The sequence below is a fragment of the Chelonia mydas genome, chromosome 24 (genome assembly GCF_015237465.2).
Source record: "Chelonia mydas isolate rCheMyd1 chromosome 24, rCheMyd1.pri.v2, whole genome shotgun sequence".
NCBI lineage: Eukaryota > Metazoa > Chordata > Testudines > Cheloniidae > Chelonia > Chelonia mydas.
This window is the reverse complement of record NC_051264.2, coordinates 17,884,885-17,912,111: the sequence shown is the minus strand read 5'-3', so window position 1 is coordinate 17,912,111 and position 27,227 is coordinate 17,884,885. Positions and strand designations below refer to the sequence as shown.

The window sequence follows — 27,227 nt, the reverse complement described above, 5'->3', positions numbered from 1 at the left end:
CTGCAGTGTGATTCTCGGGGGTGGGGGAGGGGGCTGGCTGCAATATAACGGGGAGCGATTTACAGGCTGGAGCAGGGGTGGGCAAACTTTTTGGCCCGAGGCCCACAGCTGGGTATGGAAATTGTATGGCAGGCAATGACTGCTCAGGAAATTGGGGGTGAGGGGCTGAGGGCTCTGGCTGGGGATGAGGGTTGGGGGTGCAGGAGTGTGCTCCGGGCTGGGACCGAGGGGTTCAGATGGAGGGAGGGGGATGAGGGCTGGGGCAGGGGGCTGGGGTGCAGGAGGGGTTCAGGCTCCGGGCGGCGCTTACCTCAAGCAGCTCCCCGAAGCAGCGGCATGTCCCCGCTCTGGCTCCTACGCTGAGTCTCTGGGCGCCACCTCGTCCGCAGGCGCCGCCCCTGCAGCTCTCATGGGCCGCAGTTCCCAGCCACTGGGCGCTGCGGGGGTCCCTACGCATAGGAGCCGGAGGGGGGACCTGCCGCTGCTTCTGGGAGCCGTGTAGAGTGGGGCAAGCCCCCCCCCCCCACTCCTTGGCTGGAGCACCAGAGCGGGCTAAGCCCCGGACCCCACTCCTCGGTGGGAGCTCGAGGGCCGGATTAAACTATCTGAAGGGCCGGATGCGGCCCCCGGGTCATAGTTTGCCCACCCCTGGGATGGAGAACTGAGGGGCCATGGTGGGTCATGGGTCCAGGCGGTAGGCTGGGGAATGTCCCAGGGACGCCCTTTGCACGGGAGGATCAAGAGGAGAAAGAACAAAGGAGCCCCCTCCCCGCCTCTTTGGTCTCTGGGAGCTGAGGCTGGGATATTGGATTCAGCTCCAGCCGAGCTTAATCCAATATCCCAGCTCCCGGAGACCGGGGGTGTGTGTGCCAGGACACCTGGGTTCAGTGCAGATGCGGGCAGCGGTGCGGCAACTTGTCCAAACACACACACGAGCTCTGGGGAATTTCAGTTTAGGACCCAGCTTTATTCAGTGCCTTTACTTCTGGAAATAGATAGCGTTAAATCAGGAAGTGCTGGGTGTCAGGGCTCCTGGGTTCTATCCCTGGCTCTCCGAAGGGAGTGGTGTGCCGTGGTTAGAGCGGGGTGGCTGGGAGCCAGGACTCCTGGGTTCTATCCCAGCTCTGGGAGAGGAGTGGGGGCTGATGGGGTCGAGCAGTGGGGGCTGGGAGCCCAGGCTGTCCCCAGTTCTGTCCCCACGCTGGTCTCTCAGGGGCTGCTGTGGAATACAATAAGACCCAGCGCTGTTCCCCAGCACGTCACAGTCTGTCCAGAGACACACGCGCCCCCTCCTCCCACTCTGGCTGTAATGGGCTTTGCCTGGGGCCCTGACTCCCTGGATCTTTGCAAAAGCAGTTCAGCTTCATTATCCTTTGGGCACAGATGGGGAAACTGAGGCGTGGGTGGGTGTGGGGAGAGGAGAGAGACCCACGGACCATGAGGGCATCATTCAGCTGTGGGGTGGCTCCCCCTGGCGGAGGGGGAGCAACACAGAGGGGGCATTAGGAGAGGAATTTCACTGCCAGGAGCCCAGCCAGACTGGGCAAGATGCTGCCCAGGACGAAGGGGCCCAGCATCCGCTGAGCACTGCTGGGCGTGTAACACTCAATCTGTGCTATTGTGTAGGTGAACACTCCCGAGTTCAGAATCTCTCCCTTCTTGAGTTCGCAGGCATTCGGGGTAGCGCAGCCGCTGGCTGCAAAGGGTATCGTGATGTTATCTGTGCAGAGACAGAGACGCTGATCAGACACAGGGCATCCCAGCTCTGCTGAGCCAACATAACCACCCCCCCCACACACAACCCTGCAGCCTGGAACCCCCCCACATTGCATCTTTAGCACAGAGTGGCACCCACGATGCCAATGGTAATTAGTAGGCTTCAGAGTCAACACCTTGTTGAGACAGAACGGGCATGTGTCACCCCCTGGGACCTGTGGATTTGAGCCTGCCTGGAGACTCCCTGCTGGTTGCGGGGTTCTCTTGGGCCTGGGGGAAAAGGCAAGTTCTTAACTCCCATTAGCTAAGGCCTGGTGACGTAGGCAGTGGGCCTGTCGGAGTTGCTCTGAATGGAGTATCAGGAACTGGTCGCTGTGACACTGGCAGGCAGGTGCCAGCTCATGTCAGAGCCTCAGGCCACTTTACTTGTGGGTCAGTGTAGGTCAAAGTGATGGTGAGGCGAGAACAGTGTCTTCGGCGCTGAAACTTCCTGAAAACGAAAGGGGCATTACTCGCATCGTTCGCACTTCTCCGCCTCCTGTCTTGATGTCACAGCAAACGCTGACACCATGTCTCCCCTGCAACTAACCGAGAAGGGTTAATTCCAAAGCAAGTGGCCACTGCGTGAGAGGACGGGCAGGTAAAGACTCAGAGGGCGTTCCTCGCTCTCCACCATCGAAGGAAGAGCCCACGTGGGTGGGGACCCTGGCGGCTTGTTCTCTGGGAGCGGGAGCTGGAAGTTTGGCTTCAGGAAAAGATCCTGCATCTCTGGCCGGTTTGGCGTCTCCCGGGGCGGAATAGCTGGACGCAAAGACGGCGATTCCCCAGGGTTATTCGGGGCAGCCCTGAGGGACACTGGGGAACCTGGCAGGTTGCTGCCGTTGGGGCTTACAGACGGACTCCCCTGGGCATCGATTGTGCCTGCTATAACCGCGTTGACTAGCTACTAAACCTGGAGGTGGTTGACGGCAGAGTTGGCTGCCAGCGTCGCCTTTGCTGTGAGATGGAAAGTACCAGCGGAGCTGGGATAAGTGACTGGGAGCAACCTGCTGTGGGGTGAGTTTTGGTGGAAGTGACCATTGCTCATAAGTGCCGTTTGTCTGGGTGGCCAGACAGAACTGGAGCATCTCAGGCTGTCACTCCGCGGTGAGACTGGCTCAGCGAGCCAGGAAATCTCGCCTGGTGAAATGGTATCAGAGAACACGCCATCCGCTCGGGGGTCTGTCCTGGGTCTGTCAGTCCGCCCTGAGATAGGCACTCACGGTCACGAGCCGCTCCAGACAGCGTGACAGCCAGCTAGCCGGGTAACTGCCCTGGACAGAAGAGAACCCCAGCCACCGGGCATGGATTTGTAACGCCCGGCGAGGGGAGGGACGGCATCCACGGGACAGCAACCGGGACCCCAGGGCAGGTCACAGCGGTGAGAGCTCAGCTGCCCGGCCCTGGGGAGCCGCATGGTGGACGTCTCTTGTTCTTCCCTGGGCGGCGGTTGCTACTTCAGGCTCATGGTGGCCAGCGAGACGCCGGGAAGGCTGGGCTGTGCAGGCCCTGGGGCCGGCCCGCCCCTGCTGCCTGCAGTCCCACCCCTGTTCTGCCCCTTCCCCCGTGGCCCTGCCCCGGTTCCACCCACAGTCCTGTCCCAGTCCACCCACCCCCTTGCAGCCCCCCGCCCACGTCCCCAAGACCAGGAAAGATCTGTCCGGCCGCCAGCTGGGGCTGAGAGCTCTTCCAGTCCCCGGGCCACAGCCGCAGCCGGGATCCGGGCGCTGGGGCTTCCCCCGCCACCTGGCACTTCTGCCAGGCACCGGGCTTGGGGCGCAGGGGTGCCCATTTTCCAGGGGGCCCCCAATGGGCTGAGGCTGCTGGGCACAGGCCCTGACGGCCCATTGGCTAATCCACCACCGCTGCACTGCGGGTGGGGGTGCAGGCTCCCCTGGCTGAGCTGGCCTGGCAGGGCGGGGCAGGTGGGGACAGGGGGCAGGGGGCTCTGTGTGTGGACGGAGCGGGGTTTGGGTTTAAACAGGGGTCAGAGCCATGTCCACAGGGAGAGGGGGAAGCCGGCTGGCTTTGGAACAGGGGAGCGTGGCTCCGAACTCGCTTGCAAAGACACCGGCTGTGAGAAGAGGCTCTGGCCCCATTGGGAGCCTGGGGCTGAGCCTTGCCCAGAGCTGGGCCAAGTGCGTAGCCAGGTAAAGCGGGAACTGCCGGGAGGCTGCGGGGGCCTGGTCTACTGGAAATCCCGGCCCCGGGCCTCCCTTTGTCCTCGTGCCGATGGGCCCGGAGAGCCGGGGCTGGAAGGAATCCGGGACAGGCGCTCACCTTCCGAGATCTGCCCGCTGATGGAAATGCACTGGCTGGCACGGCCCTCGCACTGCAGGGTCTCCGTGCTGGAACAGCTGCTCTGACCCGGGGCAATGCAGATCGGGCACCGGCCTCCCGTGTAGACGGTGTTGATGATCGGCCCTGCAAGACCCCCAAAGAGAGGGTCAGTGGGGGTTGACGGGCTGGGCTGCGGACAGGTGCCTTCTCTACTTTGTTACCACTTATTTCTAGCACAGCAATAGCTGAGATCAGGGACCCCCTTGTGCCAAGAGCTGCACAGACTCCCCAGAGCAGGGGCCCTGATTGCACTGGGCACTGCATAGATCCCCCCCAGCCTGCTACTGGGGGCCCCCCATTGTGCCAGGCACTGCACGCCTCCCTCCCCTGAGATCAGGGTCCCCCCTATGGCACCAGGTGCTACACGGGACCCCACCCGTCTCCAGAAAAGAACCTTTTCCGAACCAGTTTGACACTCAGTCGTTCCCTGGGCCACTGGGAACAAGCAGGGAGGGATACAGAGACGTACAGACAGGAGGGAACTCGATATTGCAGCTGTTCGTAGAGCAGGTCTGGGATTGAATCTTCACAAAGACCCCGTTCCCGAAGAAGAGGGAGATGTTCCTGGGCGTGGCGGAGGATACACAGGAGAAGGAATAGCCTGCATTTTCCTTCGTTTCTGGTTAGAAGCAAAACAGTTACAAAAATTATTTACAGATGAAACCAGCGCCCCGAGGGCTGGTGATTCCTGGGAGCCACCTCACCCCTTTTCCTGGCGTCCCAGGCCAGAAGCGCCCATTCCCAGCATCTAGTCTGACCTGCCGCATGGCCCAGGCTGGAGAAGTCCTCCCTACACGGGGCCCGATCACCTGTGTTTGATGAAAGCATCTTCCAGGAGGGCAGCCAGCCTGACCTGGGGGATGCCGAGGGACGGCGCATCCACCGCATCCCTGGGGAGCTTCTTAACCACCCTCCCCAGCATGTCTAGCTAAATACTTATCTGGCGCCCATCACCATGGTATCTGAACCCCTCGTCGTCTTTAATGTTTTATCCTCACAGCCACCTTGTGGGATGGGGCAGGGCTGTCACCCCCATTGAACAGATGGGGGAAACTGAGGCACAGCTCCTCAGCAGGACCTAACTCTTTGAAGCTCTGGGCCTAAGTGGTGTGTCCCAGGTCACACAGGGTGGCTGGCAGAGAGGGGCCTGGAGCCCAGGTGTGCTAAGCCCTTGGCGCGCGTGTCCCGCCCCGCCCACAGCCAGCAAACGGTCGGTGCGGAGACCGATGGTGGAAAGTCAGCGCCACCCACCTTTGTCCAGTGTGTTTGCCTCCCAGACACTGAGGCAGGTGCTCTGACCAGCGGGGCAGGGCTGTGGCTGACCAGGGCAGTTGCTCACAGAATTTCTCCTGCACTGGTAACAGAAGACAGGATCTGGTGAGGAGGGAAATAAAGCAGGGTTTCCATTTTAATTTCTGGTGCCAGCGTCCCCCCTTTCCCGTCCGGTCCCCGCAGGCCTCGGGCTCGTGGAGGTGGCCTTGCCTGGGTTGATCTCACTCCCCCGTTAAAGCCAGTGCCTGGGATCGGTGCTGGCAGGGGCAGGGTGCACCGGCCGGTATCTGCAGCAGTTTGGGGTGCAGAGGGATGCGACAAAGTGGGAATTGAGCTCCTATTTCTACGATGCAGTGGAGTGCCTCAGTTTCCCTCTGTGCTTTGCAAGGCTGTGCAGGGCACGCCCCTCCATCCATCCCCCTACACACCTGTGATGAAGTGGGACTGTTCTTAATGTTTCCTCTGAATAGTGTGGGGGTGCCTCAGTTTCCCCTATGCAGTTCTTAAGTATCTAGGTGGTGGGGTAAGGGTGTATGATCATTGCAGAGCCCTCGAGGGCAGGTGTGTGCAGGATGTCACGGAGTCCCTGGGCGATGCTCTGGAACTGCTCCCTACGAAGCCAGTCAGGACTCTGGGGGAGTCTCCTCTCTGGGAGCAGCCTGTCTGCAGGACACAGAGCTCACCCGGCTTCCACCTTCCTGGGTCTGACCTCGGAGCATTCAGCCTCCTCTGCCCCTCCGTGCACTTCCCACAGCAAGTCCACTCAGGAGGGGTCTTGGGGAAGCCAGAGGGTCCTGCCCCCCAACTCCGCAGTCGGACGTGACTCTCAGCCAGCCAGTAAAACAGAAGGTTTATTAGACGACAGGAACATGGTCTAAAACAGAGCTTGTAGGTGCAGAGAACAGGACCCCTCAGCTGGGTCCATTTTGGGGGCAGGGAGCCAGACAACACGTCTGCCCTTCACTCCATGTCCCAGCCAGCCCCCAACTCAAACTCCCTCCAGCCCCTTCTCCTCTGGGCTTTGTCCCTTTCCCGGGCCAGGAGGTCACCTGATTCCTTTGTTCTCCAACCCTTTAGCTCTCACCTTGCAGGGGGAAGGGCCCAGGCCATCAGTGGCCAGGAAATAGGGTGTCGGCCATTGTCTGTGGCCAGACCCCTGCACACACCTGCCCTCTAGGGCTCTGCAATGATCATACCCCCTTACCCCACCACCTAGATACTTAAGGACTGCATAGGCGAAACTGAGGCACCCCCACACTATTCAGAGGAAACATTAAGAACAGTGCCACTTCGTCACACCATCCATCTCTTCCTCCCTCACTACATGGCCCACCCATCCATCCATCTATCCATCTCCACACTCCCTTCTATCCAATGACCCAACCATCCCCACACACGCTCCTCCGTCTCCCCACTTCCCAGAGCGGCTGTCCCGCTGAGGTGCCCCCTGTGTCTCAGAAACACACCCGGCACCACGGCTCCCCCGGAAGCCAGAGACGCACCTGCTGTCCCCTGGGCCTCCGCCACAGCCAGGAGAGCGGCAAGCAGGCAGAGGACGCGTGGGGCGGGCATGGCGCGTGGGTCTCTGATGCTGCCGGCTCCCCCGCCAGGAGGTTTTATGCACAGAGCAGGGAGTGGTGCCAGGATGTGGGAAATCACCAGACGGGATCCAGGAAACACAGGGAATGAAAATACCTCATGTGGCTGCCCATCCCCGAGCACCTCCCAGTCTTCAATGCATCCATCCCCACCATCCCCCAGTGAGGCAGGGTGGTGCAGTGAAGGGGAAAGTACAAGGATGGGCTCAAACCTGGAGCAGGGCACCAGGGAATGGGGGTGGGGTTATTTGCATGCAGGGGCCGAATTGCTGTGGGGTGGGGAAGTAAAAGGGGAACGGCTGGGTAAACAGAGGCAGGGATGAGTAGGTGGCATGGGGCAGTGTGTGAAAGATGCTGCCTTTATGAGGTGTTTTACAGCTAGTGCAATAGCGATGGGGTAAAAGTCCAGGTGTCATACGTGGCTAGCTTTTTATGGTACATCCCTGCCTGGGCCCCTGGCTCCTCAGTTTGAGTCAGAATCACAGTTTCCCTTTTCAAAGAAATAAGAAGGAAATTTCTAGCCTTTGTGGTTGGGGAGAAAAGTGCCTTACGTTTGCCTGAGTCTGCTGAGAGCCTGAGCCCATTGCTGTGGAGGGAGGAGCTGCTCTGTTCATCTCAATGCGGTGCATGGGAGGGATGGGTAGGAGAGGAGTGCATGTGGGGATGGATGGAAAGACAGATGGCAGGGGCCCTGCCCCCAAAGGCTCATGGTGTGAGTTGACCATGGACGGGAGGGGATACTGAGGCATGGGGGGGGAAAGTGATTTCCCCAAGGTCACCCAGAAGAGTCCAGAATAGAATCCAGGAGCCCTGACCTCTGACACTGTGCTCCAAGCCACGAGCCATCACTGTGGGGGAGGGCTGTGCGGGGAGTGAGGACAAGTGAAGACATCACTTCCCCACCTTTACAGGTTCCTCCAGCTGGCTGGAAAGAGCTTTTGCTGTGATGTGAGTCAAGCAGCCCCCACTGTCTCTGTGCTCCCTCTGAGCAGGGCCGATCATCATCACCATCATATCCAGTTCCTGGGTTTGTCCTTGGGAGTGTGGAGTCCCCTAAATGGGCCATCATCAGTGTCTGGTTTCTCCACTGTTGTACCTGAAAGGCTGGTTGTGGGTGTTTCCAATTTCACAAAGTATTTGAATAACAGCAAAACAGCAAAACTCCATAGCTCCCCCATACAACGACAGCACACACAATCCAACTTTGGTGGGAGGAAGTTTTGTTTCATGGTCTCTGTGTGTATATAATGTCTTCTGCAGTTTCCACGATATGCTATGCATCCGATGAAGTGAGCTGTAGCTCACGAAAGCTCATGCTCAAATAAACTGGTTAGTCTCTAAGGTGCCACAAGTACTCCTTTTCTTTTTACGAATACAGACTAACACGGCTGTTACTCTGAAATCCAACTTTAGTGTTCAACAGATTAGTTGTGATTAAACAACAGATTAGTGTTCAACAGATCAAGACTTTTAAAATGATCCCTCACAAGGCAGACTGTGTACAAAACACAACATAATCCTATCACCATGGTAAATATAGGGGTGCCGGGGTGTTGTTTTGGGGTGCAGAGTGTCACACCTCCCCGCTTAGTTTACTGCAGAAGTGTTAGTCACTGATTAATGCAGAGGCCTTGGGCCCAAGTTTCTCTTTCAGTCATAGCATACAGCTTCCAAGTGTTGCTAAACCTCATATCGTTACGCACACGAGCTCTTGCAAAGTTCTGTGTCCCATTTAACATTTTGTGGCTCAGTTTAGTGATCTCAGAAGCAAGCCAGTGTGCCTCCTGCTAGAAAACATCTCTTTGTATCTGTGCAGCATTGTTAAGCATTGTGCTTTTCCAACTGCTGTTAACTCAGTGGAGATATTAATGTTTTCTGGAGTGTAGGTATCTTGGCATTTAGCCACCAATGCCATGAGGTGGTGTGCCTCAGTTTCCCCTTCCACACAGCAGGCCAGGTTTATTATGGTTTTTCTGCTGTGCCAAGCTTCATGGCTGCTTCCAGGTAGTAGCTGAGAAGTTGTATTTCCACAGGGCCTCTTCACACAGGGCGCGTTCTTATTTACCACTCCTAGCATGTCCAAAAGCTTTTCCCCAGAATCATGCCTGTTGCATCTTTTCACAGGATTTACCATCCGTACCAAATTCCTTCTCGTATGGTTTACCATTACCATCTAACGTTTTATCATGAGATTTAACAGTAACACCAAATCTTTTATCACAGGGGGGCCTTTCCAAGCATCTTTCTCATACCATGCCTCCTGTTTAGACAGCCTGGTTTGTTCCATTCCCACTGTGTCTTACAACTCCTCCCTAAACCTTAGCATGTGTTCAGTGACTGGTTTTTCTTTCCCTTCAGTGTCCCCTTCAGTGTGGGAACTGAGTCCCATCGTGCCTTTGGGGGTTTGGCACTCCAGGGACTGGTGAGGTGAGGACGCCAGGGGGCTTTGCGGGTTGGCTGGCCCTCTGTGGAGCTGCTTCTCAGCCCAGGCAAAAAATCCACCTGCCCCGTGGGGTTACCCTGTGATCCTCACTCTCAGCACCGGGACCTTCCCTGGCCCCTTCTCCCAGAGGGTTGTGAGCTGGGCTGTCTGGGCTAAGAGGAATAAACTGCTATTCTGTGTCTTCCTCCCCTCTCCTCTGTCAGTAGGATCTGCCTCCTGTCTTAAAGAGACAGAAGGCTTGTCTACACGGGCACTTTACAGAGCTGCAACTTTCTCTCTTGGGCTGTGACGCGCCAGGGGAGACAGTGCCCCCGCGGTGGGAGCCGCGCGCCTCCTGGTAATAGAGCACTGGCAGAGCTCTCTGCCGCGGCTACGCAAGCCCCGTTCCAGCGCTGCCACGGCAGGGCTTTCGCGTTACCAGTGTACACCAGCCCAGAGTTCGTTTTCACAAGCCCGTCAGGAACAGCCTCCTGAAAACCTGGGAGCTGGAGTGCGGTACCTTCCGTCACCCCCTCTCTATCCCGAGAGGTCAGGTGTGTGGTCGCTCCCCTCCGGGAGGTTAGTTCCCCAGTTCCCACTATTCCTTCCCAGTTTCCTCCTCTGGGCCCCCTCTAAGACACCCAGCTCTGTTCTCTCTAAGTGGGATCTATCCCCCGTTCACCTGTGTAGGGCTCACAGCTAACAGCTTGGGCAGTTGTGTCACTGACAGGTGCTACACCCCTCTCCCTTCCTGAGCTGGTGTGGTCTCCAGCTGCAATGCAGGAGAGGGGCTCAACCACCCCCACCCCTGGAAGCAGGCCGCTTCCCCCCAGCAGCAGAGGAATCAATGAGACTCCCTCCCATTCGTTCAGCAGGTCCTGGGACCTTGCCCTTCCCCTCTGGGGTCCCAGCAGAACGCTCCTTCTTAGGGCAGGACGACCCCTAACAGCCTGAGGTACAAGGAAGAAATCATTACCGATGGGCATACCAATGGGGCTATTGTCCACCACTCCCACTGATAATACAGCTTCTATCCCCTCAGTTTCTATATGTTTCTATAAGGATTTTGTAGCCTGCTACTGATACAAGCTCTGCCAGCTGCCCTGGCAGTATGTCACCCTCTCCTACTGTTCTCCTCCCGATCACAGACATTTCTGCCCCTGTATCTTCCCACCCAAGGTGTTCCCTGCCATTAATGCTGACAGCCTTTATGTGCTTCCTGCCTGGTTCTGCAGAGCCTGGAGCAGCCACCTTCCCCCTCCCCCCCCAGAACCTCCTGCCCCCCACCGATCAGAACCTCCCCCTCCCTCCAAGTGCCTCCTGCCCCCCGTGGATCAGCTGTTCCGAGGCGTGCAGGAGGCACTGGGGGTGGGGGAGCGAAGGCAGGGCACGCTCAGGGGAGGTGGCAGAATGGGGGTGGGAAGAGGCGGGGCAGGGTGGGGGTGTCGGGGAAAGGGTGGAGTGGGGGCGAGGCCTGGGATTGAAACTCGGGGTTGAGCCCCCCCTCCAGCAGATTAGAAGCTCAGCGTGGTGGAGGGGAATTACAAGGATAGCAGCTTCTGGGCGCTCCTGGTTCCCCAGGAGATCTGGGACCAGGACTTCCCTGCATAAAATATATTTGGACCAAGAAGCGCTGCAGTTCCGCCCTGTGCCCACAGAGGCCGCTCTGGCGCCAGACCAGCCATCTGCGTTCCCGCCGGTTGTTCTCGGGCCACAGTGGCCTCTGGTGGGCACGGGGCGGGACTGCAGTGCTTCTGGGGCAGGAAAACACAAAATTCTCTGCCCAGGGCTGCAGAATTGCCCCCCCGAGCAGAGCTCAGCACCGCCCCCTGCCTGCGGAGCCAGGATAGTACAGAGGGGCACCCAGGGCTGCTGGGGGGTCACAGACTGGGGCTCAGGAGCTAGTGGGGGGCCAGCATTGAGCCTGGGGATGCGGGAGGGGGGCTGTAGAGACCCATGGGGATGGGGGGTGCAGGGACAGGGGCAAATGTGCCTGACTGAACGGGAGAGGCTTGGGGTCAGGCAGGGTCTGCATGGGGGAGGCTCCCCAACTCCCTAACAATCCCCCTCCCCCAAAGAAAAACCTCCCCCCCCAACAGCCTCCAGATTCACTCCCAGGCTTTTTCTCCCTCCCTCAGCTCCTCCGTTACCCCAGTCCCCCTGGCCTTTGCCCTGCTTCTGACGGGTGTGGGACATACAGGTCTGTTGTGTCGTTTAAATGAATTACACAAAGTTCTGTATTAAAATGCCTCGTAAGGAATCTATTTGTCCAAAAAACAAAAATACCAGAATCATTCTTTTTTGGTCTGTATTGTTACGGCCATGCTTGCTGACCGATATTTTGAAATAAATGACCAAAATCACTGAAACTGACATGATTCTATTGTGTTAATTTGACAAATAAATATGCAGAATTTTGTATTTTGCATCGTGAATGGCAGCCGAGGCCATCCATGGAAATCTCATTCTCTCATGCTGGGTGGAACGTTCTCACAGTCTCCTGAACCGTCCTCCAGCTGCCACTTGTTCAGAGCTGGATGATCTGGCCGTCACTGCGGTTCCGGATCCAGACGTTTGTATGGATGCACCAACACTGGATGAAGTGAAGTGCGCCATCTCCAAACTGAAAAACGGACCCACAGCCGGTGCCGATGGCATCCCCTCAGAGCTGCTGTTGATTCAGGAGCAGAATCACCTCTGGCCATCTTTCGTCTGGTGTGGAGAACTGGAGCCCTACCAGCCGCCTGGAAGGACAGGATTGGGATCTCACTCCATCAGGGCAAGGCACCGCGCAGTGAATGTAAGAGCCACAGGCTGATCACCTGGCTCCCCGTTCCAGGGAAGGTGTTTGTGCATGTTTTTCTGGCATGCCTGGAGCCTTTGCTATATTGGAAGCATCATCCCCAACAGGCAGGCTTTACGAGGAACAGGTCCATGTTAGATGCCATTTTGGCCCTTCACTTGTTGTCACAGATACACCGCGAGTTCAGGAAGCACCTGCACGTAGCATATGTTGATCTTAAGGCTGCGTTTGATTCAGTAGACCATGTCGCGTTATGGAAGGCCTTAAAGGGCGTAGGTGCCCCTACCACTCTGCTGGACTTGATTAGAGAGCTGCTTAATGGAACCACTGCCCGTGTTCGTCTGGGCAACCGGACATCAGCACCTTTTAAATCAGTGTCTGGTGTCAGGCAGGGCTGCGTTCTGGCCCCTGCACTCTTTTGTCGGGCAATGGATTTCATAATGCAGCATTCCGTCAGGTCCACGGGCGCTGAGATTGGTGATCTCTCGCTCACAGACCCTGACTACTCTGATGACATTGGTTTTTTAGTACGGAGCCCTGACAGGTTTTGTGAGGCACTCCAGCATATGGAGGAGAAGTCAGTGAAGGTTGGTCTCCATGTTTCATGGTCAAAGACAAAACTGCAAAATCTAGGACCAGGTCCACCCGCGACTCCAATCTCTTTGAACAATGAAACTGTCAAATCAGTTTCCAGCTTTTGCTATCTGGGTTCTATACTTACCAGCACCTCCAGTTCTCACACGGAGGTTCTCCATCAGATTGGCATTGCAGCATCTACCACGGGCTGTTTACAACGGATATGGAATCCACATCATCTTAGTGTGACAACCAAGTTCAGGATTTATTCGAGCTGTATCCTTCCCATACTGTTGTACGGCTGTGAAACATGGACACTCCGCCATGCAGACTGGACAAAGCTAGAGGCTTTCCACACAAAATGTCAACGTCGTATACTGGGCATAAAGTGGAATGACTTCATCTGTAATGCAGATGTTTATGGTCACTCTGGTCTACAGACTACTGGGGTCACTGTCTACAGGTGGTCCTTACGCTTTTCGGACATGTCCCAAGGATGCCACAAGACATTCCAGTGAACGCCGTTCTCCAGGTGGCTTGTAACATCTGGGATAAAATTCCACCAACCGAGGGGTGGAGGCGGCCCAGAGGCAGATCCCCTATTACATGGGTTCAACAAGTCTGTTCCAATGTTGGACTCTCAGGCCGTCAAGCCTTTGCGGTTGTGCAGGAACGGACCAAATGGCGAACGATTGCCATGGCCGACTGTCTGGCTAAGTGTTGAAGAAGAAGGCTGTACTGTCCTACCCTGGTCAGAAGCCTGCCAGTGTAAGTTCATTTCTACAAAGGAAAGTGGACGTGCACCAGCTTTTGTGCAGATTCCCCAAACGCTTCACGCAAAACCCACTGTTATAGGTAAAATATAAAACCAATGTATTAACTGCAGATGCAGAGATGTTCAGTGACTGTAAGGAGTGAGTGTGCACATCGAAGCTGGTCACCTACGAAATAAAAAGTAAAATCACAGGCTGAGTTCTAGAAACTAGCCAGGGTTTGAATCAGGCCGTGTCTCACCCTGACAGTACAGTATCCTTGATACACAGACTGGGATTCTCCTTTCCAGCCCGGGGACCCGCTCCCCCATTCAGTCTTTGTCCTCCAGACGTGTTTGCAGGTGTTGGGTTGTGGGGGGAGTGAAGACAAGTGAAGACGTCACTTCCCCCCCTTTACAGGTTCCTCCAGTTGGCTGGAAAGAGCTTCTGCTGTGATGTGAGTCAAGCAGCCTCCATTGTCTCTGTGCTCTCCCTGAGAGGTCTCCATCGTATCCAGTTCCTGGGGTCGTCCTTGGGAGTGTGGAGTCCCTTCAATGGGCAACACTGTCTGGCTGCTCCATTGTTGCACCTGAAAGGCTGGTTGTGGGTGTTCCCAACCTCACAACCTATTTCAGTAACACACACGTAGCAAAACGTCATAACTCCCCATACAATGCTAGCACACACAATCCAACAGGATATTAATGCTCAACAGATCAAGACTTTTAGAATGATACCTCACAAGGCAGACTGTGTACAAAACACATCACAATGCTATCACCATGGTAAATATGGAGGTGCAAGGGTGTTGCTTTGGGGTACAGGGTGTCACAATGGGGTGCCAGAGGCCACAGACCCCAACTGAGGTTGGGGGCCCTATTATGCCGGTTCTGCCCAGACCCCTTGGCTGAGATCAGGGAATCCCTGTTGTGCCAGGCACTGCCCAGACACACACTGAGAGCCAGCCCCTGCCCTGGAGAGCTTCCAATCTAAACAGACAAAGAAAAAGATGATTGCACAGAAGGGGAAACTGAGGCTCAGAGTGACAAAGTGGCACCAGATCAGGGCCGTTGCAGCCATAGGTGTTGTCTGATGTCTATATTTGGGGGGACAAGGGGTGGGGGGCAGGCTCGTGGAGGATCTGGGGGGCGGGATCCGCATGCAGGGGGTGAGGCTTGGCAGGGGAGGGATTCAACTACGGGGAGGGGCTCGTCAGAGGGTCTGGGGGGCGCTCAGTGTGGGAGGTTCTGGGTGTGTGGGGGGCAGGTCCCAGCCCCCAAACAAGACTGGAGACCCCTTCACACCAGGCACAGCCAAGACTCCCTGGGCGCTGCCTAAACCTTGCACAAGACCAGGGTCCCCCTGTGTCAGGTACTGCCCCAACCCCAATCGAGTCCAGGGTCCCCCCGGTGGTCGGTGCTGTCCAGACCCCAGCCGAGATTGGGGCCCTGTGTGATGAAGTGGGGGCGGGGGGTTCTTGGTTTTTCCTTGTTTTTTCCAATGGGTTGCATGCAGAGGGGGTGGGACTCAGTTTCCCTGGGTGTTACGGGTTTAATGAGGGGAGGGGAGAGGGAGTTTGTGGGGACACAGGGCCAGCGAGGGAACTTGGGGCCCCGGCCAATGGCCTGGAGAATGGAGACCCCAGCGACTGGGGACCTGGGGACCCGGAGCCCAGCTCGGGAGTCGCAGCCGGGTCTGGCCAGTGGGAGCACAAGGGGCTGCGGGGACCCTGGTGACCGGAGCAGCCGGGTCCAGCCAGAGGGGCCAGAGGACAGAAGAGGGGAGAGGGGGCCCCGGCGACCCCGTTTCCCTGGAGAGGAGACAATGGACAGAGGGGGGGCTTGGGGCCAGTGATAGCAGATGCCCAGCGGGGAAGCAGGGGGGCTCGATGCTGGAGGGAGGGAGCAGGCAGAGCCCCCCTGGGTGCAGGGGAGCCTAGGCTGGGCTGGGCTGGGCTGGGGGAGGCCAGGCCTGAGGCCAGAGAGTTTCCTGCGCTGGGTTCAGATGCTCAATAAACCCTCCTGTGTTACCCTGGCTGAGAGTCGCTCCGGGCTAGAGGACACGGGGCATTATTCCTTCTGGGAGTGGGGAGATCGGGGGGGGATTATTCCCTCTGGGAGTGGGGAGATGCTGGGGGGGGGATTATTCCCTCTGGGAGTGGGGAGATGCTGGGGGGGGCATTATTCCCTCTGGGAGTGGAGAGATGGGGGGGGATTATTCCCTCTGGGAGTGGGGAGATGCTGGGGGGGGGCATTATTCCTTCTGGGAGTGGGGAGATCGGGGGGGGATTATTCCCTCTGGGAGTGGAGAGATGGGGGGGGATTATTCCCCCTGGGAGTGGGGAGATCGGGGCGGGGGGGCATTATTCCTTCTGGGAGTGGGGAGATCGGGGGGGGATTATTCCCTCTGGGAGTGGGGAGATCGGGGGGGGGATTATTCCCTCTGGGAGTGGGGAGATGCTGGGGGGGGCATTATTCCCTCTGGGAGTGGAGAGATGGGGGGGCATTATTCCCCCTGGGAGTGGGGAGATCGGGGGGGGATTATTCCCTCTGGGAGTGGGGAGATCGGGGGGGGCATTATTCCCTCTGGGAGTGGGGAGATCGGGGGGGGATTATTCCTTCTGGGAGTGGGGAGATCGGGGGGGGATTATTCCCTCTGGGAGTGGGGAGATGCTGGGGGGGGGCATTATTCCCTCTGGGAGTGGGAGATGATGGGGGGGGATTATTCCTTCTGGGAGTGGGGAGATCTGGGGCGGGGGGATTATTCCCTCTGGGAGTGGAGAGATGCCGGGGGGGGGGGGATTATTCCCTCTGGGAGTGGGGAGATGCTGGGGGGGGGCATTATTCCCTCTGGGAGTGGAGAGATGCCGGGGGGGATTATTCCCTCTGGGAGTGGGGAGATGGGGGGGGATTATTCCTTCTGGGAGTGGGGAGATCGGGGCGGGGGGGATTATTCCCTCTGGGAGTGGAGAGATGCTGGGGGGGGGATTATTCCCTCTGGGAGTGGGGAGATGCGGGGCGGGGGGGATTATTCCCTCTGGGAGTGGAGAGATGCCGGGGGGGATTATTCCCTCTGGGAGTGGGGAGATGCTGGGGGGGGATTATTCCTTCTGGGAGTGGGGAGATCGGGGCGGGGGGGCATTATTCCCTCTGGGAGTGGGGAGATGCTGGGGGGGCATTATTCCCTCTGGGAGTGGGGAGATGCCGGGGGGGGCATTATTCCCTCTGGGAGTGGAGAGATGCCGGGGGGGATTATTCCCTCTGGGAGTGGGGAGATGCCGGGGGGGGATTATTCCCTCTGGGAGTGGAGAGATGGGGGGGGGATTATTCCTTCTGGGAGTGGAGGGATCGGGGCGGGGGGGGATTATTCCCTCTGGGAGTGGGGAGATGCTGGGGGGGGGGCATTATTCCCTCTGGGAGTGGAGAGATGCCGGGGGGGATTATTCCCTCTGGGAGTGGGGAGATGCTGGGGGGGGCATTATTCCCTCTGGGAGTGGAGAGATGGGGGGGGATTATTCCCTCTGGGAGTGGAGAGACAGGCGTGCTAAGGCTCAGAGAGGTGCGGCTCCAGGAGGTGGAGGGGCTTAACCCCCGAGAGAGAGTGGCCCCCCGAGAGGGGCTGTCACACCGAAGGGGGGTCCCCCCAGGGACCGTACAGGGCCAGGAGAGGGCACCACCTGGGAGGCCGTGACACCCTGTTGCGCCAGTTTAGCGCCAGTGTTAAAAAATCACACGTCTTTTCCCCCTCGCCCTCTGGTGATGCTTTATTCAGGGACGTTCTCCCAGGAAATCACCCTCACCCCCCAACACGGCCGTCTGCGGCACACGCCCGACGCTGGAGCTCGACCCTGGATCATGCTGAGAGCCGACGACAGGAGCGACCACCCAGCCAGGCTCCGTGTGCCCCAGGCTGTGGGGGGCTAAGTGCCCTGCTTGGGGCCAGGGGTGGGGGCCGGGCTGCATTCGGATGTTATCACAATGTCGGTGAAGACCCCCGGCAGCTTGTACACCCCCTCCTGGCTGGTGCAGGTGCTTTTCGTGGCGCAGCCCCGCACGGCATAGGTGTAATTCCGGGTGCCTGGAAGCAGAGTGGAGAAGGGCGTCACCGAGGGGATCACGCCCCGGAGAGTCCCCTGGGAACAGCCCCCGCGAGGTGCTTCGATTGCGACCAAACTCTGCCAGGCACCTGCCCGCTGAGGGGAGGGGGACGCCCTGATCCCAGCCCCTCCGCCCCCCACAGCTCTCCAGGTGGGAGGCCCTGTGGGTGCCGGGGGGGTACCATGCTGCCAGCCACAGGGTACCCTGGATGCAGGTCCCAGGGCTACCAGAGCCTGACCAGCCTGCCCTGAGCCAGGACCTCACCCCCCGTCAGTTCACCTGGCCGGCCCCGAGCCGGGACCTCACCCTCCGCCTGGCCGGCCCCGAGCCGGGACCTCACCCTCCGTCCGTTCACCTGGCCAGCCCCGAGCCGGGATGTCACCCTCCGTCCGTTCACCTGACCGGCCCCGAGCTGGGACCTCACCCTCCGTCCGTTCACCTGGCTGGCCCCAAGCCGGGACCTCACCCTCCATCCCTTCACCTGACCGGCCCCGAGCCGGGACCTCACCCTCCGTCCATTCACCTGACCGGCCCCGAGCCGGGACCTCACCCTCCATCCCTTCACCTGGCCGGCCCCGAGCCGGGACCTCACCCTCCGTCCGTTCACCTGGCCGGCCCCGAGCCGGGACCTCACCCTCCGTCCGTTCACCTGGCCGGCCCCGAGCCGGGATGTCACCCTCCGTCCGTTCACCTGACCGGCCCCGAGCCGGGACCTCACCCTCCGTCCGTTCACCTGACCGGCCCCGAGCTGGGACCTCACCCTCCATCCCTTCACCTGGCTGGCCCCGAGCCGGGACCTCACCCTCCGTCCATTCACCTGACCGGCCCCGAGCAGGGACCTCACCCTCCGTCCGTTCACCTGACCGGCCCCGAGCCGGGACCTCACCCTCCATCCCTTCACCTGGCCAGCCCCGAGCCGGGATGTCACCCTCCGTCCGTTCACCTGACCGGCCCCGAGCCGGGACCTCACCCTCCGTCCGTTCACCTGACCGGCCCCGAGCCGGGACCTCACCCTCCATCCCTTCACCTGGCCGGCCCCGAGCCGGGACCGCACCCTCCATCCCTTCACCTGGCTGGCCCCGAGCCGGGACCTCACCCTCCGTCCGTTCACCTGACCGGCCCCGAGCCGGGACCTCACCCTCCGTCCGTTCACCTGGCTGGCCCCAAGCCGGGACCTCACTCTCCATCCCTTCACCTGGCCGGCCCCGAGCCGGGACCTCACCCTCCATCCCTTCACCTGACCGGCCCCAAGCCGGGACCGCACCCTCCATCCGTTCACCTGGCCGGCCCCGAGCCGGGATGTCACCCTCCGTCCGTTCACCTGACCGGCCCCGAGCCGGGACCTCACCCTCCGTCCGTTCACCTGGCTGGCCCCAAGCCGGGACCTCACCCTCCATCCCTTCACCTGACCGGCCCCAAGCCGGGACCGCACCCTCCATCCCTTCACCTGGCTGGCCCCGAGCCAGGACCGCACCCTCCATCCCTTCACCTGGCCGGCCCCGAGCCGGGACCGCACCCTCCATCCCTTCACCTGGCTGACCCCGAGCCGGGACCGCACCCTCCATCCCTTCACCTGGCTGGCCCCAAGCCAGGACCTCACCCTCCGCCTGGCCAGCTTTCCCGAGCTTTCCCGCGGGTGGGGAATTTCCCTAGGGGTTTTTCTTCTTCTGAATCTCACCTGCATCTTAATTTCACAATGTTCTTGGCTAGTTTCCCCTCCCGCAGAGCCCCGGTGAGTCTCCCCCGGCACGGAGGTCAGTGACTTGTGTTCCACTAAAGCAGGTGCCAGAGAGGACACATTGCGGGGGCAAACCCACCCCAGCCCGCAGGAGCTTGTTACAACGGGGCCTTATCTCTGACTGGACTGTGCCTGGCGTTAACGCCCGCGCTCGCTCCTTGCCCTGCCGTCCTCCGCTAGATGCAAGAGCCCTTCCCCGCCCCAAATGTCTCCCCCGAGCGGTTACCGGTTGTGATGGATCCAGCAAAATAGACGCAGTGGTTCTCGGGGCCCAGGCAGCTCACGGTCTCATTGGCCTGGCATTCGGTGCCCTCTGACAGGCAGCCCGGGCATTGCAGCCCGCTGGGCTTGGGCTGGGCCCGTGGCACTAGGGACAGAGAGACACAGTCAGTGTTCGTGCTCGGAGCAGGGCAGGGCTTTGGGATGGGGCTGGGTGTCCTAATGGTCAGAGCGGCAGACTCCTGAATCTGAGATGGGAGTGGGGTGTACTGGGTTGGAATGGGAAGTGTGGGTGGGGGCTGGGAGCCAGGACTCCTGGGTTCTCTCCCCGGCTCAGGCAGGGGAGCGGGGTCTCGTGGGTCAGAGTGGGGGAACTAGGAGAGCCAGGACTCCTGGGTTCTCTCCCCGGCTCAGGCAGGGGAGCGGGGTCTCGTGGGTCAGAGCGGGGGAACTAGGAGAGCCAGGACTCCTGGGTTCTCTCCCCGGCTCAGGCAGGGGAGCGGGGTCTCGTGGGTCAGAGCGGGGGAACTAGGAGAGCCAGGACTCCTGGGTTCTCTCCCCGGCTCAGGCAGGGGAGCGGGGTCTCGTGGGTCAGAGCGATGGGAACTAGGAGAGCCAGGACTCCTGGGTTCTCTCCCCGGCTCAGGCCGGGGAGCGGGGTCTCGTGGCTCGAGGGGGGGCCGGGCGGGCGACTGGTCCCGTACACCTCGCGGCTCCCTTGTTGCACAGGTCGCGCTGGCAGCACTTGGCGGCGCTCCGCACGCGCAGGCCGAAGGCGGCGCTGAGGCTGGAGGATCGCGGGGGACAGAACTTGGTCTCGGTGCAGCCCTTGTAGGTGCCCAGCTTCTGCTCCTGCCCTGGGGGCGAGACGCGGGGGAGGCGTCACCGGGCCGGATGGGCTGCTGCACAGCGGGGCTAAGGCAGGCTCCCTGCCTGCCCTGGCTCTGCTCGGCTCCTGGCAGCGGCCAGCCTGTCCCCCCTCTGGCTCCTAACAGGGGCTCCATGCGCTGCCCCCACCCCGAGTGCTGGCTCCGCCGCTCCCATTGGCTGGGAACCATGGCCAATGAGAGCTGCGGGGGCGACACCTGTGGATGGGGGCAGCGCACAGAGCCACCTGGCCGCGCCTCCACCTAGGAGCCGGACATGCCGGCCACTTCTGGGAGCCACCTGAGGTCAGTGCCGCCCGGACCCCCCACCCCAAAACCCCTCCTACACCCCAATCCCCTGCCCCAGGTTCGAACCCCCTCCCACAACCAAACTCCTTCCCAGAGCCGACACCCCCTCCGGCATGCTGAACCCTTCAGCCCCAGTCCCACACCAGCGCCCGCACCCCCCCTCCACAGCCCGACCCCCTGCCCCAGCTTGGACCCCCCCCAAACCCCTCATTTCTGGTCCCACCCTGGAATCCTCACCCCCTCCCACACCCCAACCTCCTGCCCAGTTAAATTGAACAAGAGAGGGGGAGAGTGAGTGACGGAGGGAGGGGGAATGGAGTGGCCTTGGAGAAGGGGTGGGGCCTTGGGAAGGGGGCGGGGCAGGGGTGTTTGGTTTTCTGCAATTGGAAAGTTGGCCACCCTACCCAGAGGGAATGAACAGAACAGGGAATCATCAAGTGACCCATCCCTTGTGGCCCATTCCCAGCTGCTGGCAAACAGAGGCCAGGGACACTATCCCTGCCCATCCTGGCTAACAGCCATTGATGGACCTGTCCTCCAGGAACTTATCTAGTTCTTATTTGAACCCTGTTATTGTCTTGGCCTTCACAACGTCCTCGAGCAAGGAGTTCCACAAGTTGACTCCACAGCTCCCAGCGCAACGGGCCCCGATCTCAGTTGAGGTCTGGGCAGTGCCTGGTGCGACGGGGGTGCCGCTGGCTGGCCAGCAGCAGAGCCCAGCCCCTCCCCATCGGGGCAGGGGCAATGCCCGGGCACGGTGCCGTCACCCACCGATTCTGGTCTCCGAGGTGAGGATGAGGCAGGCGGTCTGGGAGGGTGCGCAGTCCTGCGGCTCTCCGGAGCACACCTTGTCAGCGCTCCTGCAGTGTTCGCACTTCAGGCAGCCACCTGGGGAGAGAGGGGAGGACTTGGGAGAGGGATAATCTGCAGGGCCATCAGCCCCCCCTTAACGGATAGTTCCAGTGGGGGCGCAGCAGCTGACTAGCGGACCTTAGATTGGGGCTGCCGTTCTGGGAGCCAGGACTCCTGGGTTCTCTGAGTGGGGAGTGGGGTCTAGTGGTTAGAGCAGGGGGCTGGGAGCCAGGATTACTGGAGTCTCTCCCCAGCCCTGGGAGAGGAATGGGGTCTAGTGGGTTAGAACAGGGGGGCTGGGAGCCAGGACTCCTGGGTTCTCTCCCCAGCTCTGGAGGGGAGTGGGAGCTGGTGGTTGGTCCTGGACAGATATTAGCACTCACCCGTGGCCAGCAGCGCAGACAGCAGGCAGAGGGCCAGGCGGGCCGCCATGGTGCAGGGCAGAGCGCGGGGCAGCGAGCACAGCTGGCCGTCGGATGCAGCCAGCACTGCGCCCAGTGGGGATTTATAGCCCCGGGGCTGGGCCAGGGCAGGGAACAGGGCCTGGGAACAGCCAGTTCCTGGAGGGATCCGGCTCCTGGGCCATCAATTACCCTGGCCTGGACCTCTCACCGCCGGCCACGTCTCCCTTTCGATCCCTGCCACGCACCCCGCCCGGCCTGGGGACGTGGCACCCACAGGCCTGGGGCTGCCGGTCTCCCACCATGGGGTATCTGTGGGTGGGTGGAGGGGGGCCAGGGTTGGGGTGAGAGTTTGGGGAGCCCGGGGGTGGAATATGGGGGATCCCCTTAAGGGAAGCCTGTCACCTGACCGGGGCGGCCTGACCCCCGTATTGCCCCAGCCCGTAATCCAGCCAAGGGCTCTCCCTGTCCCCAGCCCAGGGAGCCCAGGAGGGACACAGGCCAGCCGGTGCCTCAGCATGTGGCAGGGGGCCGAGATCGAGGGGTGAATGTAGCCCCGATGCCAAGGAGACAGGCCTCTGAGCATCCGGCGAAATTGTCCAGAGGGGAGGATGAGCTGGCTGGGCCGGGGCCAGGACTCCTGCAGGTTCTCCGTCCGGTACGGGAACTTGGCAAGAACCCGGTTGGGGTTGCAAACCCACAGACACTCCTAAGATGTGCTAGGCGGGGCGCTGGGCACTTCCCCAAAGACGTTCCCGAAGGATCCCCCCGGTACCGAGTTAGGGGTAAACACACTCCCCAAAGGCGATACGGGGACACCCAGACCCCTCCCAAGGCTAGAGTCGGAATGACAGGGGCATGGACAGAGATGGCTTGAGCCTGGGTCAACCAGCCGGTACACGGGTGGTAACTAGCCCCGTCAGGGGATATTACCTACTTTGTTGCTATCCCTGTATAAAGGCGGGGTCCCAGGGGGAGTGTCTTTGTCTGGCCGAGGGGGGAATGGAAAGTCCCACCAGGGATTTTCTCTCCCCGGCTGTGGGAGGGGAGTGGGATCTAGTGAATTAGAGCAGGGGGGCTGGGAGCCAGGACTCCTGGGTTCCCTTCCCAGCCCTGGCAGGGGACCAGGGGCTGGTGGGTCAGAGCAGGCTGGAAACGGACAGACATCAAACAATAGCCTTTTGTTTCCCAGTGCTGGTTTATTCGGGGACAGGCTGCAGGAAAGCAATGAGAATTGCCCCCACCCCCAAAAGTGGCAAGATGTTGGGGGGTCCAGGACCCTCGCTCGGGGGAGACCCTTGGGGGAAGAGGAGCTGGAGCACAGATCCAGCTGCAGTGAGACTCCAGTGGGGGGGAGGGGGGCAATCCGGAGGGCGTGGGCTGGAGCAGCAGGTGCCCCGGGGGCCATCCCCTCTGGGTGATGCTGTTGTCAGGCCAGGGTGCAGGTGGCCTCTCTCCGGGTATACAGCAACCCCATGGGGCAGACACATGTCGGGGGGCAGAGAGCCCCACACCGTGAAGAGGGACAAAGGGGCCCTGTGGGGAGTGAGAGAGAGTCACTTTTTGCTGTGGCTATTCCCTGCCCCCCAGGGCCCATGGGACGGATTGGGGCACGGCCGGGGCGCCCTGTGCTGTGGCTATTTCCTTTCTCCAGGGCCCAAAGGATCGGGGGTGTAGCTGGGGCGCTCTGTGCTGTGGCTGTTCCCTGCCCCTCACGGCCCATAGGGCAGATTGTAAAATAGAGCAGCCCCAAGGCTGCTCTATGTCGCATCGGGGAGATGGCCAGGCCAGGGACAGCAACGGGGGCTGAAGAATCCCCCACCTGACAACACCTCAGCCCTGCCCTAAGTGCAGCAAATCCAGCACTTGGCCTGGCACCAGCTCGGCACGACGGCTTTTCCACCCCAGCCCAGTGGGTCTCGGCCCCTGCGCAGCTCAAGCCGGGGTCCGCCCGGCAGGCGTCAGCGTCCACGGCGAAGGAGGCTGGGCAGTTCAGCCCATGGGAGATGGGGGGCATCCGCTGGAGGTACCAGGAACCACATGTGGGGAGGGGGCGGTTACAGAGAGCAGGGTGGGCTCAGACCAGGGCAGAGAACCCCCTCCCGAGACCAGCAGGGGGAGCTGGAGCTCCGAGCAAGGGGGCTGGGAGCCAGGACTCCTGGGTTCTCTCCCCGGCTCTGATTCCGGGCAGAGGGCCGAGGGAAGCTGAGCCAAGCGCCCAGGTAGCTGGCGGAGGCGTGGCTGGCCTGGCTGGGGGCCAGCGCAGGCAGGACGGAAAGTTTCTGGGCAGGGCCCTGGAGAAAGGCCTTTGGGACAGTCAGACAGCAGCAAAGACTGAGGTCTGGCCGGCCGGCTCCAGTGACAAGCCAGGGGCCCCCGGCTGGCTGGGATCTAGCGCGGGGTTCTCAGCCTTTCCCTTCCTGAGACCCGCGCCGGGCCCTGAGTGCTTTAAAGACTCCAGGGCCTGGCGCGGGGGGCGGGGGGACTCGAGGCTCCGGCCAGGGGTGGGACCCTGGGGCATAGGCGTAGTTTGACTTCTCTATTTGGGGAGGGGGCTCAGGTCTGCGGGGCTCAGGCCAGCGATGCACGGCGGGGTCCAGGGAGGGAAAGTCGCCTCCAGCCCCGGACTCACCTCAGCAGCCCCCCGCCTGTCTGGGGCTGTGGGTCCCCGCCCGGGCAGCTCTGACCGGCCGCAGGAGCAGTCAAAGGGGGCTGGGAGCAGCTGCAACCCCGAGCACCAGCAGCAGACGGGGGAATGCCATGGCTGCCCGCCCCATGGCACCACCAGCCAGAGGAGCAGCTGCCCCACACTGTCTGGCTCCGGCTTCCCGCCTAGGACCTGGCCAGAGGGCAGGACCTGAGTGGGGTTGAAGGGGGGGGGTGAAGCTGCCCCCAGGACTGCCCCACTCTGGGTAAGACTCTGCAGTTTGGGGGGGCAATGCCCTCATGCCCCCTCACCTCTGCCCATGGGCTCAGGGTTTCTGCCCACGTTGGGGCTTCAGCGGGGCCCTGTGGGGGCAAGAAGCTCAGGGTTTCAGCTCCCGGCTTCAGTGGGAGGAGGGGGAGAGGGGAGCTCAGGGTTTCAGCCCCACGCCACTCCTGGTTTCAGCCCCATGGCAGGGGAGTTGGGTGCCAGGGCGCAGGGTTTCAGCGAAAGGGCTCACGGATCCCCAGGGGGCTGCAGATCCCCGCTTATCTGGGGGGGGGGAGTGATCCCAGGGGGGCCCTGATGCTAGGCTAGAGGGGCACCTTAGCTGCACGGATGGGTCTATATGGGGATGGGCAGGGAGACTGAGGGCTGGGGATGGGGATGGCGAACAGGACAGATGGAGGCAGTGTGGCCAACCCCAAAGGTTCAAAAGAGATGAGATTATGTAAAAATACGAGATCTGGGGGTCTTATTATTTGCCGTCTGCTCTATGAGCCATTAGGGGGCCCCGGGGGTCATGGTTTGTAGCTTTCTCCACAGCCGGGAGGGCTCGAAACGGCCCTCTTCTTTAAGGCTGAAACCAGCCCAGACCCACCTGACTCCGGGAGCCTGGGCTTAAATGAAAACGATACTTATCATGAGACTCGTGACAGAATCATGAGAGTCGGCACCACTGTAGCGATGGAGATGGGTGGATGGGCAGGAAGGGGTGCATGGGGACGGACGGACAGACAGAGGGATGTATATGAAGGAGGACGGGTGGGGAGGGATGGGGTGACACTGGCAGGCCGGAATTAGCTAAGAACTGGGGACCAGCGCAGGTTACCCGTGTGTTACTTTGCTCAGAACTGGTGCCAGTCTGGTACGACTGTATTTAACGTTTAGCCTCGAGGGAAGCCGCTGGCTGCCTGCATTAACCTCCCGTGCCATGTCTGGGTTCCAGCCTACAAGGAAATAGCTCAGTTTTGCTCTAGAGCTTTGAAAACGTTTGCTCTGAACTTGTGAACCCAGCCTGGGAATCGTCCCCCGCCCAGCCAGCAGGCCTATCCGAATCAGATGGGCCAGCCAGGACCATTGCAATCCAGAGGGTTGGTTAATGGCCCTGTCGCATCTGGGAAACGGTGCAGAGAAGCTCGGCCTGCGGACTTGGAAGCTGAATGAAGGAAATAAAACCAAGCACGGGAAAATTGTCCATCTCTTTCTTCACCGTTTGAATTCCGACAGGGCCAGAATCTCTAAGCTGAGGCCGAGATCCCCAAGGGTGACCCCTGGGCCCATCCTGGAAGCCACTTCGAATCGACAGATCGCTACAAGTCGGGCATGCGTTAGATGGTTTATTACAGGATTTGCAGCAGGCCTTGTCTTTGGTGTAGGATCTAGCGCACCAATTGATCTCAGGAAGTGACCTTCTGTGGGGTGATTTTTGGTGTAAGCGATTATTGGTCACTAAGCCCAGTTTGGTTGGGTGACAAGACAGACTGGAGAGTCTCCGGGGACCGCCTGTAACTGTAGCTAATGGGAGCTGCATGGGCGGCGCCTGCGGATGGGGGGAGCGCACCTGGCCACGCCTCCGCCTGGGAGCCAGATACGCCGGCCGCTTCTGGGAGCCACCCGAGGTAAGCGCCACCCAGAGCCTGCAACCCTCACCCCTTCCCGTGCCCCAACACCCTGCCCCAGTCCTGAGCCCCCTCCCGCAATCCGAACCCCTCGGTCCCAGCCCAGAGCCCCCTCCTGAACCCCAACCCCCTCATCCCCAGTCCCACCCCAGAGCCCGCACCTCCAGCCAGAGACACCCCCACATCCCTCCCAACCACCTGCCCCAGCCCATCAACCCCAGGTGATGTCATGTGATGACGATGTCCCTTAATGATGGTGTCATCGCGCTGCCGGACCACCGTAACGCCACTGTGCCACAGGACACTGCTGCCATGAGGGCCTTGGGCTGTTGGCATGGTGACGGCGTGCCGGGATGGGGCCATCTTGATCACGTCTGCTCATCTGGATGATGTCACCAGCCTGTGATGTCATGTCACATCAGGCTGATGTCACTGCATGCACTGTGCCCCTGTGACGAAGTGGGGATTTCCCCTTCTTATGTTGTATGTGAGCCTATGTGAGTCTTTGTTTTGCATGAATGCCGGGTGTGCCTCAGTTTCCCTGGGTATTGCACCAATGTCTGGGTGGTGGGAATAAGCGTGTGTGACCTTTGTGGGGGTTGCTCCAGCTCCCTGCATGGATGCTGTGGCTGCCCCTTCATAACCTGAGACCCAGGAGGGGGATGCGACCAGGTGACTCTCG

At 60.4% G+C, this 27,227-nt stretch overlaps 2 protein-coding genes across 2 annotated transcripts; both read right to left on the bottom strand.

Annotated features, from left to right (window-relative positions):
• Nucleotides 1–1,059: 1,059 nt before the first annotated feature.
• On the bottom strand, nucleotides 1,060–6,939 carry LOC114020724 (phospholipase A2 inhibitor and Ly6/PLAUR domain-containing protein-like). Its single transcript, XM_043535606.1, has 4 exons — nucleotides 6,870–6,939; nucleotides 4,565–4,714; nucleotides 4,036–4,179; nucleotides 1,060–1,720 (listed from the first exon to the last, which is right to left on the bottom strand). Exons 1-4 carry the CDS (start codon nucleotides 6,937–6,939, stop codon nucleotides 1,503–1,505), a joined length of 582 nt encoding a protein of 193 aa, XP_043391541.1. The 3' UTR covers nucleotides 1,060–1,502.
• A 10,498-nt stretch (nucleotides 6,940–17,437) lies between these two features.
• Nucleotides 17,438–22,031, bottom strand: LOC102933084 (phospholipase A2 inhibitor and Ly6/PLAUR domain-containing protein). The gene is made up of 5 exons (XM_007053790.3): nucleotides 21,983–22,031; nucleotides 21,519–21,635; nucleotides 20,277–20,429; nucleotides 19,580–19,720; nucleotides 17,438–17,595 (listed from the first exon to the last, which is right to left on the bottom strand). The coding sequence occupies exons 1-5, from the start codon at nucleotides 22,029–22,031 to the stop codon at nucleotides 17,438–17,440; spliced, it is 618 nt and encodes a 205-aa protein (XP_007053852.3).
• Between the last annotated feature and the right edge of the window lie 5,196 nt (nucleotides 22,032–27,227).